This window comes from Rhamphochromis longiceps, linkage group LG3, assembly GCF_057381845.1.
Source record: "Rhamphochromis longiceps isolate RC_006_pf linkage group LG3, R_longiceps_female_GT1.1, whole genome shotgun sequence".
Taxonomy (NCBI): Eukaryota; Metazoa; Chordata; class Actinopteri; order Cichliformes; family Cichlidae; genus Rhamphochromis; species Rhamphochromis longiceps.
In genome coordinates, this window is record NC_140559.1 from 65,594,737 (window position 1) to 65,609,722 (window position 14,986).

The window sequence follows — 14,986 nt, forward strand, 5'->3', positions numbered from 1 at the left end:
GTGTTTACACTCACTCTTTCAAATACATGCAAGTAAAACACAGCAGAAAATAAATAACATCAAAGACTAGCGGTCCTGTTGCTCTTTTTTCACCTGTAAAGCAGCAGTGGCGTAGGCGGAGGTTTGCCCTGGTGCAGGTTTGCCGCAGTGGTCAGTTTAAGAATCCGCGAGTTTCTCTGTGAGTTTCCCATTACGTGGTAGCGCACTCGGTTCTTGCTTGGAAGTTTAGGGGGTTTTTTTCGCTGTAAAAAGAAGTTTTCTTCCCACGCACAACGGGACACTAATGTTTTTGTCACTTTTTATGGAATCAAACTCAAAATAAGGTCAGTACTTCAACATTTTAAACTAGAGATGGACTGATCCGATATTTATGTATCGGTATCGGTCCGATACTGACCTAAATTACTGGATCGGATATCGGAGAAAAATAAAAAATGTAATCCGATCCATTAAATATCACGAAAGCACCTCACAAAACTTGCAACACGCCGTAACTCACCTCAGAACGTTAGCACGTCGGAGCAGTATGCATCACGTGATAGAGCGGCTGTGGCATGCGGGACCTGTCGGTGGTCTGGATAGCATGTGGAGCTTCGCTAGCAACCCGGCATTTCATCTCCGACAAAGTTATCTCCGAGAGAAGTAAAGCAAGTGTGTAAGTCCATCTCTGAATGTTTGTAAAGCATTCCTGCGTTAAGCTTAACAAACGATATATGGAGCGACTGCCTCTTCTCTCCCCCTCCCTCTCCTGCTGCTATCATGAAATCATGAAACTGCTTAATGATCAGCTGATCGGCTTTTCTGTCGTGAGTCCGTCTCTCTTGTTTGTTTTTGGCCCACTTTGCACCAGAAAGAGGAAACCAGCGGTTGAACAACAGCAGCACGTTTAAGCTTGATAAGCTGTTGTTACAATTTATTTAATATTACTTTCTACACCAGGATCCTTTTCTACGTAGCTGACGGCTGGTAACTGTGCAGGGGCGGATCTAGCAAAGTTTAGCCAGGGAGGCCGATAGGGCATTAACAGGGAAAAGGGGGCAAAGACATACTTTTCTTTCTTATTCTCATTTAAAATGTCGAGCTTTTAATAAATAATTATCTGACACCCAAAGTTTTAATTTGATGTAAAATGAATAGAAGTCAATTACTGTATATAGTGACTATTAAGTCTAATATAAATACCCTAGTAAGCTATAGTACTTTTTCCTTTGGGAAGGTACCATCTGTGCAGTCTGCAATTTTGTTGAAGAAAGATGTTGAATCTATTTAATATTTCTTGAAAAATAATTGATTTCTGTGCATTTTTTTTCACACTGCATCAAATTAAGGTTGATTACGTCGATTAAGCATCATGAGGTGGAGCGTGAGGGGTGGTTCCCTATTTTTTATTTATTTATTTTTGTTGTTGCTGGGAGTTGGAACCCTGTTAGTTAGGTTGCTTAATATTTACCATAAGTACTCTTTAAAATACCAGAATAGGGAGGATGGTGTAGGTTTAAGTTTATTAGATTGATCAGTATTGCTGAACTATGAAATTTTTTTTTTGCATACAGGTATAACAGAATAGCTTTAGTGTAGTTGTTGTTTTAAACTTGAGTATGAACTTATACAAAATGCAGCAAGATATTTAAAAAACAGTTTTGTTGATTAAAAAACACTATATCGGATTCATATCGGTATCGACAGATATCCAAATTTATGATATCGGTATCGGTATCAGACATAAAAAAGTGGTATCGTGCCATCTCTATTTTAAACGCTGCACGCTCATACTCTCTCCCGCACTCGATATATAATCCATTGTTGATATGCACACTGCTGTTGTCACAAACGTCGCACTCGCTTACATCACCGTCATGAGACATTCTCACAAAAAAAAAAAAAAATCACGGTTTTAGTAACGCAGCGTTCCTACGGGAAAGTAACGGTAATCTGAATACCGTTTTTGCAATAGTAATCCCTTACTTTACTCGTTACCTGAAAAAAGTAATCAGATTACAGTAATGCATTACTGCCCATCTCTGCTCCGGACCATGAGAGTAAGTGTGTTTGCAATGTAGATTATAAGATATTCAAAGCTATACCAGCATGCAGACTGGAAAAAGTTGCACCTGACGTATACTTTTGGACTAGATGGGATTTATCAAACAAAGAAACTATGGTTGATATAACATGAACAATACAAATACAACAACAACCAAGATAGGAGCAGTGGCCTTCTGGCAGGATAAGCAAGGTAAGCAATGCTCATCTTGTTGAAACTAAAAATAGACAAATGAAAAAATACCAAAGTAAAGTGATCTCTCTCCTTTGATCTTAGACAACAGTGTCACTCGGGTGCATGCATCTAGCCTATACTAAATCCAGTATAAATTACTGCCATCTTGTGATCAGGGTCTGCTACTGTTGTTGTCATTTATGTGAACTGGGAAAGACCATCTCTGAATCGAGGAGCTGACCTAAGGGTACATCTTTCACCATCTTACAATCCTGTGACTGCAGCCATTCCTCAACTCTCTGTGAACGGTACTCATGGTCATTGATCAATAACCACTGATCGATGGTCATGACAATTTGCATATGAATCATCATGAAACTGACCTCTCTGCCCAATAGTGGTGATAGTGTCAGTCATTAGGTAAATGTGAAGTTTGCGTTACAATGTAACGCAATGTACTTGCGTTACATTGTAAAATAACTGAACTCGCTGAAAATCATTATTTAATTTCAATAATTTATCTTCTAAAGGTAAAAATAAACTCTGCCGCTTTAACATCACTGTAGTGCAGCTGTACGTCATTTCGCGCCAGTTTGCCGCATAGTCGTATCCTACAGCGGAAGATGTCGGACTCGGCTGAAGCGGGGGCCTGTTTTATGAAATGGAAATATTCCCGTCACTTCACTTTTCTAAAACAAGCAGACAAGAACATTACGGTAATATGTAAGCTATGTCCTGGGGAGAAAAAATTATCGGCCGCAGTCAATAGCACGAGTAATCTGCTGAAGCACCTGACACGGCAGCACAGATAAAGCCTTCTGAGTGATTCTTGTTCATCATCCATGGATAACACCGCGGCAACTACTGCTAAGCAGACGAAACTTGATTTCACTTCAGCAGCACAGAAAGTGTCTGAAGGTGAGCTTAAGAAAATGATTGTGGAAGAGATGCTACCGCTGCGTACTGTAGAGTCTCCGTCTTTTAGGTGCATATTAAACACAATACCTGTGTGTGGCAAAAAAGCAGCACTGCATGATCGAAAAACGTTTTCTACTTAAGTGTTATGCTGACATGGAAATGGAGCTTAAAGAGACATTCGAGAGTTTGGAATATATTTCCACGACTGCTGACATTTGGACCAGCCATAACAAAAGTTTTCTCGGAATGACGGCACACTGGATTGCTCCTTCTACTTTTGTACGAGGACATGCAGCGCTAGCATGTAAAAGAGTTCGAGGGAGACACACATATGATGTCATCGGCAATGAAATCGAGCAAGTACATTCGGCTTCAAAGTGTTCTGCAATGTGGACAAAAGCAAACCGTTCTTCTGTTGCTTCAGAGTTGGTAGATAATTTTTTCAAGAAAAAACTCATAGTGCCTGTTTCAACACGATGGAATTCATTTCACGACGCTCTGTCCAGGATCACTGACATTCCCCTTGCTGAATTAAATACGGTCTGCACTCAGTTTGGAGTCAAATGCTTCACTGATCGGGAGTATCTGTTCCTAAAGGAGTATTGTATCGTGTTGAAGCCACTCACTGTTGCACTAGACATATTGCAAGGAGAAGAGAACTGCTATTTTGGATGTCCAGGATGCTGGCACTGCAGGACGAGCTTAAGCTGATAGCATCCCTCCCTGATATCATTGTTAAGGTAATCTATATATACCCTTACCCTAAAATAAATTTTTGTTTTATTTATCATGCTCTTATGTGAAGTGTCTGATGTATTTTTTTCTCATAGGCGATCAAGGTGCGCTTTTCCTCAATGATGGACAATAAAGAAGCTCTCCTGGCTGCAGTCACTTTGCCTAAATTTAAGCTACGCTAGATCAGAGAAGAAGAGAAAAAAGACATGGTTAGGGCAATGCTTACTACAGAGTGCCGTGGGTTGTCTCTTGAAGACCAACAACCTGCTCAAGATCACAAGAACCCTGCTAACTCCACTGATGACTTTTTTTCATTTGAGGAGGACGACTGTACCTACTCTGCTGAAACAGAGGTGATGGAATATTTGAAATCTGCTGGGTCTGAGCTGGGTGTTCTTCGCCAATTTCCCAGGATTAAGGCAATTTCACTGAGGTACAACACAGCCACACCATCAAGCGCACCAGCCGAAAGGCTTTTTAGCCTCGGCAATCTTGTGCTTACACCCAGAAGGAACAGACTGTCAAGTGAATGCTTTGAGAGACTTACATTAATGAGATACAACAACTTTTTCAAAAACAACACAGCTAAGTAGTACAAAAAATGTTTTGGAAAACATGAGTGCATACAGCATGCAGGAAATATGGTGCTCATTGGTTTGAGGAAGTTTCAGAGGAATTCTGTTTGTTAACCAAAGTTCAGAGTTAACTTCACTTTGTTGACTCACATGACATGATCACATACATCATGTATGAATATGTTACTCATTGCTTTGAAAATGTAAAAATTTTAATGTTTACTGCGTGAAATATGTCATGTTTAACATTTCTTAAGTTAAGCTTTTTTGTTATTCAGATATGTTGCAGAAAAATATATTTGTTATTCTGGAATTGTGTTTCTTAGCTAAAGAAAGTCACATTCCTTACTAAAAAATGTAATTATTAAAGAATGTTTGTTAATAGACCTCTCTTCATTGAGTCATACTTGTTATTAATCTCTGGCTCTCTTAAATCTGCTCTAAAGACCTACCTTTTGGGTTTGGCTTTTAAACCCAGTATAATTTTTTTTTTTTACTATGTATTTTATATTATTCTTTTTATGTTATTAATATCTGTCTCTCTTCCACAGCATGTCTTTTATCCTGTCTTCCTTCTCTCACCCCAACTGGTCGTGGCGGATGGCAGATCCTCCCTGAGCCTGTTTCTGCAGGTCTCTTCCTGTTAAAAGGGAGTTTTTCCTTCCCACTGTCAACAAAGTGCTTGCTAATTGGGGGTCATATGATTGTTGGGTTTTTCTCTGTAGGTATTATTGTAGTGTCGACCTTACAATATAAAGTGCCTTGAGGCGACTGATGCTGTGATTTGGTTCTATATAAACAAAACCGCATTGAAAGTGAATTACACAAAATTTCCTCCTAATTTAAAAAAGGCCTTACAACTGAAACTATGTAAAGGGAGTACTAGATAGTTTCCAAACACAGAGACAGATAATCTGGAACAGGACTTTTCCCAAATACGGGAATACTATAACCAGAATTGGAAGGTTACAGCCTTTAAAGCTTTGTCAACAACATAATCAAGCATTTTTATCAATCTGAGCTCAGCCTTTAACTGCACCCCCAAATGAAGTAATCACGAAGCTGTATGAAACACCAAAGCCAGGAAAATGGGGAAAAGATGCAGGAATTCAATTATTTATTCCATTTTTATTACCGACAAATCAGAACAATAGGTATCTCAAGGTAGGGCTGCTCGATTATGGCAAAAATGATAATCACGATTATTTTCACTGAAATTGAGATCTCGATTATTTGACGATATTTATTTAACCCTTTAAGACCTACCATAGGACCAAGTCCGCCAGAGCTTATATTATTTTTTTTACATGTTGTAGTGCCATTTGTGGGAGCATTTCAAGTTGCTATACAACTGTTATAGCCCATATTTTAATAATATGTATGCATTAAGTCCATAGTAACTACATTAATTGCAAAAAAGTGCAATAAACTACAAGAAAATTGAAAATCGTTTTTGGTTTTTTTACATATATTTCTACTTGGAGAAATTTAAGATCCCTCAAAACTTTAAATACAAAAAAGTTGCAAAAAATAGTTTACATCAACAGGAAATTTATTTTGAGTGTGTTCATAGTTTTATTTTGGAGATACACCAATTTTTATATACTACAGGAAAAACCAAAAAACAATCCTATGATGCAAAAACAGCAGGTGCATCAAAATAAGCTATTTCCAGCAGTGCAATTTGAGTTAAGCATCACAGAAACTATTCAGAAAAGTCAAACATGACCAGTATAGGCTTTTAAGGCCTACAAGTTAAAAAAAACTACATTTTCCGCGAAGATGACGTCACTTCCGGTTTCGGCCAGGAAATGGCGGGCATGCAATAGTTCCCGCAGACGTCTGTTTCACTGTGGGAAGTGTTACGAACAGCTGATCGGATCTGCAAAACGTCTTTCTGGAATATTATGTTTTTGTTCCTGCAAGCGCTTTTTATGCAATTTTTGCAAAGCTTTATGTGGAAGGAAACCGTGACCGAGGACAAGCTGATGGCATAAGATGTAAGTACAACTCCTCCGGTTTCATATGCAAAACAAATTATTGCGCTAGCTTACGCAGTTCCGGTTCTACAGGGATTTAAAAATAGTTACACAAAATGGAGCGTGCTGCTTTGACGGCTTTAAAGGGTTAACAATGACTTTAAAAAAATAATATAAAATAGTGTGCAACACCACTGAAGTTTTTTTTACCTCTCTTTTCAACCAACGGCAGTCACTCTCCTCTCCAAATAACTTCTGCTTAGCTTTCCGAGCTTCCCTCGGGTCCTCTTAATCAGCGGTCTCCAACCTTTTTTGCGCCAGGACCGGTTTATAAGGTGTCGCGGATAAATGAGGGAGGGGCTAATAATCGGCTCAGTCATTTTTAATGATCGTTGAAAGCCCAGATCGTAATCGTGATTAAAATTCGATTAATTGAGCAGCCCTATCTCAAGGTAACTGTTGTTGTAAGATAAAAACCCTACAATAATATAAAGAAACAGAAAACCCCAACAAACATATGACCCCTATGAGCAAGCACGCGTGATGGCATGACCATAGCTGGACTGGCCATCGGACAAACTTGGTGGGCCGATTTTTTTTTTCTTTTTTTGTAACGGTATAAACAATGAGAGGTGGTGGATTGGCCAGATGCTGGCCGGTGTGTAAAAACAACTCATTTGTTTGGTGGTGGCTATGGCGGAGCTTCCACAGATTCAGTAACATTAGCAAGTGGTGGAGGCCAGCAGGTGGATGAGGGAGAGGGGAGGCAGGAGGAGGAGAGACCCGAGGCAGCACGGGTCCGAGTGTCAGGTGAATTGAACTTCAGGTAAGAAGTTATGACCTGCAGTCTATCTGGGTCAGATATAAACCAAGTTTAGGTGGAGTTTATTTTCGTTGTGCTGACTTTTTACAGTCAGTTACAATAACTCGTACTGCGTACTAGCTAGCATGACGGAGTTTTCATCAGAATTGTTGGAGCGAACTTTATTTTATTCATAAGGTTAGTTAGTAGAGTTGCCAACCGTCCTGTAAAAAGACGGAATCGTCCCGCATTCAGAGAAAATATTACGCGCTTCGTATTGAGGTGAAAAGGAACAGTTTGTCCCGGACTTCAGCTAGAATGGAAAAAGACACAAAGCTGGAGTTATTCTGTCTTTACGCTGCACAGCTGCCTCTTCTTCTCTCATTCTGTCCCCCTCCTCTCCTGTTGCTACTTCAATCATGAAACCGATCAATGATCAGCTGATCGGTTTTTCTGGAGCAAGTTCTGTCTCTCTTGTTTGTTTATCGCCCACTTTGCGCCAGAAAGAGGAAATCACCGGACAACAGCAACAGCAGCACGTTTAAGCTTGATCAGCTGTTGTTAGAATTTATTTAATATTAATTTCTAGTATCAGCTTATGTTTGCTGGAGCCACAGCTGTAAAACTGCTGGTCATGATATCATTTGGTTATCTGGTGAGAGGGAAACATGAGGATGAAACCAGGAGATGTCCTTACTGAATCATCAGAGCTGAACAGGTGATGGAGAAACAGGCTTACCTTTTAGGTGACATGAATGAGTTGAAGGGAAGTTTCTGAGAGACAAATAACACCAGGATCCTTTTTTACGCTGACAGCTGGTAACTGTGCAGGTGCGGATCTAGCAAAGTTTTGCCAGGGGCCAGGTAGGGAATTAACAGGGAGAGGTGGGCACAAGGAAATACTTTCTTATTCTCATTTAAAATGTCTCGCTTTTATTAAATAATTATCTGAAGCTTACAACCAAAGTTTTTATCTGACGTAAAATGTATAGAAATAATACCACAAGACTGTACATCACTGTCACAACAGCGTTTGTTTTCATTCAAAGGCTTTATGGCTTTAAAGAGAAGGTTTTCAGGAAACACTGTTAAATCATCAAAGACCCCAGTCACCCAGCACATGGACTCTTCACCCTCCTGCCTTCTGGGAGGCGCTACAGGAGCCTCCGGACTAAGACCACCAGGTACCGGAACAGCTTCTTCCCCACAGCTGCCAGACTCCTGAACTCTGCCTCCTGACATCTGACCCACATTAAACACATGGACTGGACACACACACACACACACACACACACACACACACACACACACACACACACACAACGGACAACTGTATCGGACACAATAATAACATGGTCTGAACCACCAATCTCAACCACTAGCACTTTATATAGCCTCTGTAGAAATTATCCACATATCTCACTTATCTTAACTGCACTACTGTATAATTCTGTATAAATAATCATTCTGTAAAATACAATAATTTTTAATTCTACAACTGTTTATTACTTGCATAGTTCACATTTATGTATAGCTGTACATCTCATATTCTGTATAGTTTTTCATATTTATATCCTGTTCATAGCCTGTACATACTTATAGTTATAGCATATTCATAACATACCTTCATACCGTGTACATTATAACATACCATAATAGACCCATTTCTGTAATATACTTACATATCTATATTATTGCTAATATATATTTTAGGGATGTAGGAAAATATCGATACATTAAAATACCGCGATATTTCGTGTAATGATACTGAATCGATATTCAAAATCAGTGTTATCGATTTTTTAATTGAAAAATTACATGCATTTACTGTGTATTTCTTTTGTATGTTGCAATTCAAACTCCGGCCACTTGTTTGCCGTTTTTACCGCCTTTACGTTACGGAAAAATGAGGTCTCGCGATAACTGTAGAAGCGTCTAGTTTGCCAAAAACCAACGAAGTAGAACAGTGGATGAGTGGCCAATTGTGCTAGCTAACTGATGACCGAAGAGGAGAGGATACAGCCGGCCCCAGCAGCTTTCAAAGCTGATGTGTGGACTTATTTTGGATTTATGACAAATAGAGTCAAATATTCGGGTAACACCACAAATTTACAAACACACGTGTGTAGACACCATAGCGATGTAGCGTCAAATGCTAATTTTAAAACGAAATGAGGTGATCTCGCTCAACGGACAATTGAAGAAGTTAACTTTTTGAAACTACCAGCAACTTCAACTCGTGCAACAAAAATAACGCAGTCAGTACTTGTTTTTATTTGCAAAGACATGCGCCCTCTGAGTGTTGTGGAGAATAAAGGATTTCGTAATAGGATTAAAACGCTGGAGCCCCGTTACACCGTTCCTTCCCGACAACACATCACGGACATCGCTCTGCCAAAGTTGTACCAAGAAGTCAAAGCGACAGTGCTGGACTCTCTCAGCTCGGCAGAGACAGTTGCTTTGACATGCGATTCTTGGACTTCGAGAGCCACTGAATCGTACGTAACTGTTACAGCTCATCACATAACGGACCAGTGGAACCTTCAGTCTCATGTACTACAAACCCGAGCCATGCATGACAGTCACACAGGTGAACACATTGCAGCGTTACTAACTGACGCTGTGGCTGAATGGGGATTGAACGCAAAGGACCTTGTTGTTGTTGTTACCGATAATGCACCAAACATGGCTCTCACGGCTAGACTTGCAGGCATAACGCACATACAATGTTTTGCACACAGTCTGAATCTCGCCTCACAGAAAGCAATGAAAATACAATCCGTGGTGCGACTTCTCGGGAGGATCCGACGTGTAACAGCCTTTTTTAGGCGCAGCACCACAGCCAGCAATCAGTTGAAGCAGAAACAGTGCCTCCTTCAGCTACCAGCTCACAGATTGATCACGGACGTAATTACAAGATGGAACAGCTCCTATGATATGATAGATCGATTTTTAGAACAGCAACCAGCCATCTGTGCGGCTCTGCTTTCTGCAGAAGTTAGGAAGAGTGAAAAAGAAATTTTCACATTAAGTGAGTCTGACATCATATGTGCAGAAGAAGTTGTCAGGGCACTCAAGCCTATGAAGGACGCCACCCTGGTGAGAGAGGGGAGCATGCCAACCCTGTCCATCATTGCTCCTCTTCATGCCAAGCTTGTGATGGGTGCACAAGAAAGTGTTGATGATACACCGACAGTAAGGGACATTAAGACTGCCATAGCAGAAGATCTGGGAAAGAGATATGTAAATGAGAGGGAGACACTATGGATGGCATCAACTGTTGATCCTCGGTTTAAGGACCTGCCCTTCCTGTCTGAAGCAGAGGCCAGTGAGACCTATTCCAGACTGTTGGACACTGTGGTGGCTGTGATAAAGAAGGGGGAAAAAAGGAAGTAAATAAATGAATGAATTTACTTGGAAAAATTCAACTGAATTTATAAGAAAGTGAATAAAGTTAAAAAAAAAAAAAAGTATATTGATGACATTTGTCATCAGATATTAGAGCAGAACAGGGTGAATCTTGGTTTTAAATTTTGACTTTGTGACATTAATACTATTTTAATTTAATGTTTTTAAGGAGCAAAAGAATAAGGAGTCTGACAAACAAGTGGAGGAAGAGAATACCACAGAGGAGGATTATCACCCACATAACAAAAACAGCTTTGACTCGATCCCTCTGCCACCTCTAAAGAGACAGAGGACCTCATGTGCATTGGTGGACTTGCTTGGAGCTATGTTTGTGACAATACTGCACCAAAATCAGAACATGATGTTGCTGCAGCTGAGATCAAGAGGTATAGAGATGAGACCCCTTTGCCTCTCACAGGAAATCCTCTCAGTTGGTGGAAGGACCATGAACAGGAATACCCTCAACTATCCAAAGTAGCAAGGAGTTTCCTATGCATTCCTGGAACAAGTGTCTCTGCAGAGAGAGTTTTCTCCTCTGCAGGAGACATGGTAAATGCACAGAGAAGTGTCCTGAGAGCTGACCATGTCGACCAGCTTGTATTCCTGCACAAAAATCTGGAAATTGAAAAATAAGCACTGAGAAAACACTATAACATGTAAAATCTCAGATTTGAGAATGCTTGGTATTTTGGTTGAGTCTCATAAGCACTTATTTGAATGAGTAAATTCCCCTTTTCAGCTTTTACTAAAAGTGTTCCATTGATGGACATTGCAGAGCTGTACTTTATTTTATTAACACTTAATTTTAATAGCACTTTACATTGTTTGTTAATGTTTACTTGGATTCTTCAAGCAGTTTCATTTTTGATTTATATTTGTTTATGTTAAGGTCACATAAAAAGTGCTTTGTTTTCGTTTTTTACAATCATAGTACTTAGTAAGTAAGACCTCAGTGTTACATTGTTTACCTTTTTTCATGTTAAAGAAATAGTTGATATTTCAGTAAAGTAGTTTTTGTTTGTTTATTTAACATGACTTCTCATAAGGCAGATGTTAATTTCTCCATTCATTTTGAACTTAGAGAGAGTGTTTTTGTTTTAGATGGCTCATGTCAAGCATTTAACAGTTTGGACTGTTTACTGTGAGTTTTCCTAATTAAATTCAGTCCTAAACACAAATATCGCCTGGCTTTTAGTATCGCAATATATCGTATCGTCTCCCCTGTATTATGACAGATATTGTATCGCCAGATTCTTGCCAATACACACCCCTAATATATTTGTAATATATCTATATCATGGCTAAAGCACTTCTGGATGGATGCAAACTGCATTTTGTTGCCTTGTACCTGTGACATGTGCAATGACAATAAAGTTCAATTCTATTCTATTCTAAATGTTCAGTTTCTATACCATATGTTAAAACAATGTGTGATTAAAGTGGTGGGTAGGTTTTTTTTAAATCCCTTTCATTCTTGCTGTTACCCTTCTCTCACCAATCAACACTGGCACTCGTCTCCACCCACTCAACTCTGCCTGCACTTTCTTTTTCACCTCTCTGTTGCTTTAAATGGTTGACCCAGATATTTGAACATCTAACTTCACTCTCTCCACTCCTTTGGTGTTCACTTTTACAACCATTTCCCTTGCATGCACAAACATAAGTATTCTGTCTTGCTTCTGTTAACATTCATTCCTCTTCTGTCCAGTAAATCTGATCCAGTATGGAAATCTAGTTCTTTATGACCTGCATGTTGTTGTTTTGTTCTTTTTGTTTCTTTATTTGTATTACCTGTAGACATGCTGATAGATGTTAGGATTTTCCTACCGGTTATATGTATTTGCTGGAGTTTCCCTTTCAGAGCCCACAGGGGAGCCAATTAAGATATTTTTAAGTGAGCTTTTAGTGATTTGTTACAGGATTTAAGATTTTTAGTCATAAATCAGCACTTACAGAACAGAAGTGCAGTCATCCAGCTCTGCAACATCACAAATCATTTTCATATAGCTCCTTCCCTTCTTCTCTCAGATCCGTGATATGACAGATATGATATGATATCTCTGTACCTGTGATGTTAACTCTGTGAAAAGTAATTCAAAATTCATGAGAGAATAAGTGAGGGTCTGAGAGGGCACCAGAGTTAGAGAGGAAGTGGGTGACTGTCCTGCAGAACAGAATTCCAAACAGAAGACATATGCAGGGATGAGAGCTGTAAGCAGCACGCAAGAACTGATTAAAGGCACTTAGACCGGTGGCTTTACATGTTCTTTAGATTGACACTTTATCACTTATAATCAGTTGCAGGTGAAGAATCTAAACTTGCCACAGTAATGTAAATGCCACATTTACACCACACAAAAAAGAAAGAAAAAACTCAGACATCAAAGACTGAATCACCCGGTTACTTAACGAAATACCACTAACTCAACCACTCCCATACCACTTTACAAACGTGGCAGCTACACTGTATTAATAACTTATCATTCATGATTGTTATCATCATCATTAATAATTTTATTTCAGTTACTATTGTTACTTCTAAAATTAGTAGTAACAGTGGATGCATCATATCATCATCATCATTGATTTATTTACCAATAAATTAGCCGTTTCTTCTCTCATATCATCCTTAATCATACATAAATCCAGTGTGGGAGCCAGCCTGTTGGCTCTGGGCTGCATCAGTCTGCCTATCCTCCAGCGACTCTCTGAGCCTGCCTTTTATGGGCAGCGCACGAAGATGGACCGGCCTCATACTGAACTCACACATGCGAGTTCCCCTAAAGACATCACTGAGTTGTAACAAACTTAACACACTTGTAAAAGAGGTCATGGATAAATTCCCTCGCCGTGTTGGGGAGACGCAGACGATGCCACAGTTAGAATCTGGCCTGCTCACAATAACTCGTTAATGCTGGGCTTACACTGTGCGATTTTTGAGTCGTGCGATCATCAATCGCTTGGTCGCGAGGGTGTCGTCGCAGCTTCTCACACTGCGCACGCGCAAACACAAATGTCAGCGAAAAAGACGGCGCAGCACGGCAGTGCGGCGTGTGATCTGGACACAAGCGATGGAGGCACAACTTGTAGAACTATGGCAAGCTCACCCGAGCCTTTTCGATGTGGCCTCACAAAATTATCACGACCACAACAACCATGAAAATAGTTGGATCTACACTCCTGCTCAATCACAGCTGCCTGATCAATGTTTTTCATTAGCAATTTAACAAAGTTGATGGTGGTGGTGTGTCTGTGTGAGTGAAAGACAGAGAGAGAGAGCGAGCGACAGAATTTCTGTTATAACCTTCATTTTATGGACGCACAGTTTGAGCACTCAGGTCGCATCAGAGCATCGGGTCGTATAGTGTGAGACCCTGTGCCGTGATCTACGAACTCCTGCGAGTCAATCGTGCAGTTTGAGCAGGAGCTGAATCGCGCGACTGAAAAAAAATCGCACAGTGTCTGCCCAGCATAACGCCTGGAACACATCTGGCCTCTGATTTCCTAAACATGGCGAGTCTTTGGTAGATTTCAGTAGAAGAGCCCCCTCCCCCATTAACATCACAGTAACATCACATCTAACAGATATCGCACTGCTGCTGCAGTCAGTGGCGTACTCTTGAGTACAGGACACCCAGCAAAGGTCTGCAGGTCATGTGTTGGCCGTTAATAACAGCTTTGATAACATCTTTTTTCACTGAAACGTCATCACACAGACCAAAAATACGGTCTTCTGTGTGTCAAAGTGACATGTTTCTTGCTTAAACTAAAGCCTTCTCACAGAGGCAGGCGCTTTTGCGGGTCAACAGCAACTGTTAAGCACAAGAAGTTTCTTCGGCGGTACTCTTACCTCGCTCTCCGTGTCTGGGGGCTCCTTCCACTGCGCCGTTCAGCACCAAGAAACAAAGAAGAGCGAGCACACGTCCACACTGTGCCGGGGATGTGTGAGTATTTTTCTGCCTGTGTTTACTATACATTCCTGTGACCCTCGACACTGCCAGCGTTCTTCAACTGTGCCTCCCTCACAGACTCATCCGAGCGTCAAAATACTCAGGAAAAGAAACCACTTCCGGTCCGAACCACCAAAGTAAAACCGAGCTCCAAACCAAACAGCCACGAATACAGGAAAGAATAAACTGATAAAAGCCAATCATTTTCACCATCCAATAAAATTTGCCCTACAGCCACCAAGTTTGTTCAAGATCAAAATAAAACAAAATAAACACAATCAAAAAACTTTTTTTTACTTCATAATACAAAACATTTAAACATATTTTACCAAATAATTACATTAATTCTAAACATGTACATACATAAAAATATAATTTAATAAAATAAGAATAAGAAAAAA

General features: G+C 40.0%; 1 protein-coding gene and 1 pseudogene across 2 annotated transcripts in view; one reads left to right on the forward strand and one right to left on the reverse strand.

The window, feature by feature from the left end:
• The window catches only part of adam19a (ADAM metallopeptidase domain 19a), a 107,095-nt gene extending 92,418 nt beyond the window's left edge, over positions 1-14,677 (reverse strand). For both annotated transcript variants that reach the window (XM_085400723.1, XM_085400724.1), the window contains exon 1: positions 14,486-14,677. In XM_085400723.1, coding sequence (XP_085256849.1) covers positions 14,486-14,612 — 127 coding nt within the window. In that variant the 5' untranslated portion in view covers positions 14,613-14,677. The remainder of the gene's footprint in view (positions 1-14,485) is intronic.
• On the forward strand, positions 9,172-10,623 carry LOC146675755 (E3 SUMO-protein ligase ZBED1-like; annotated as a pseudogene).
• Positions 14,678-14,986: the final 309 nt, after the last annotated feature.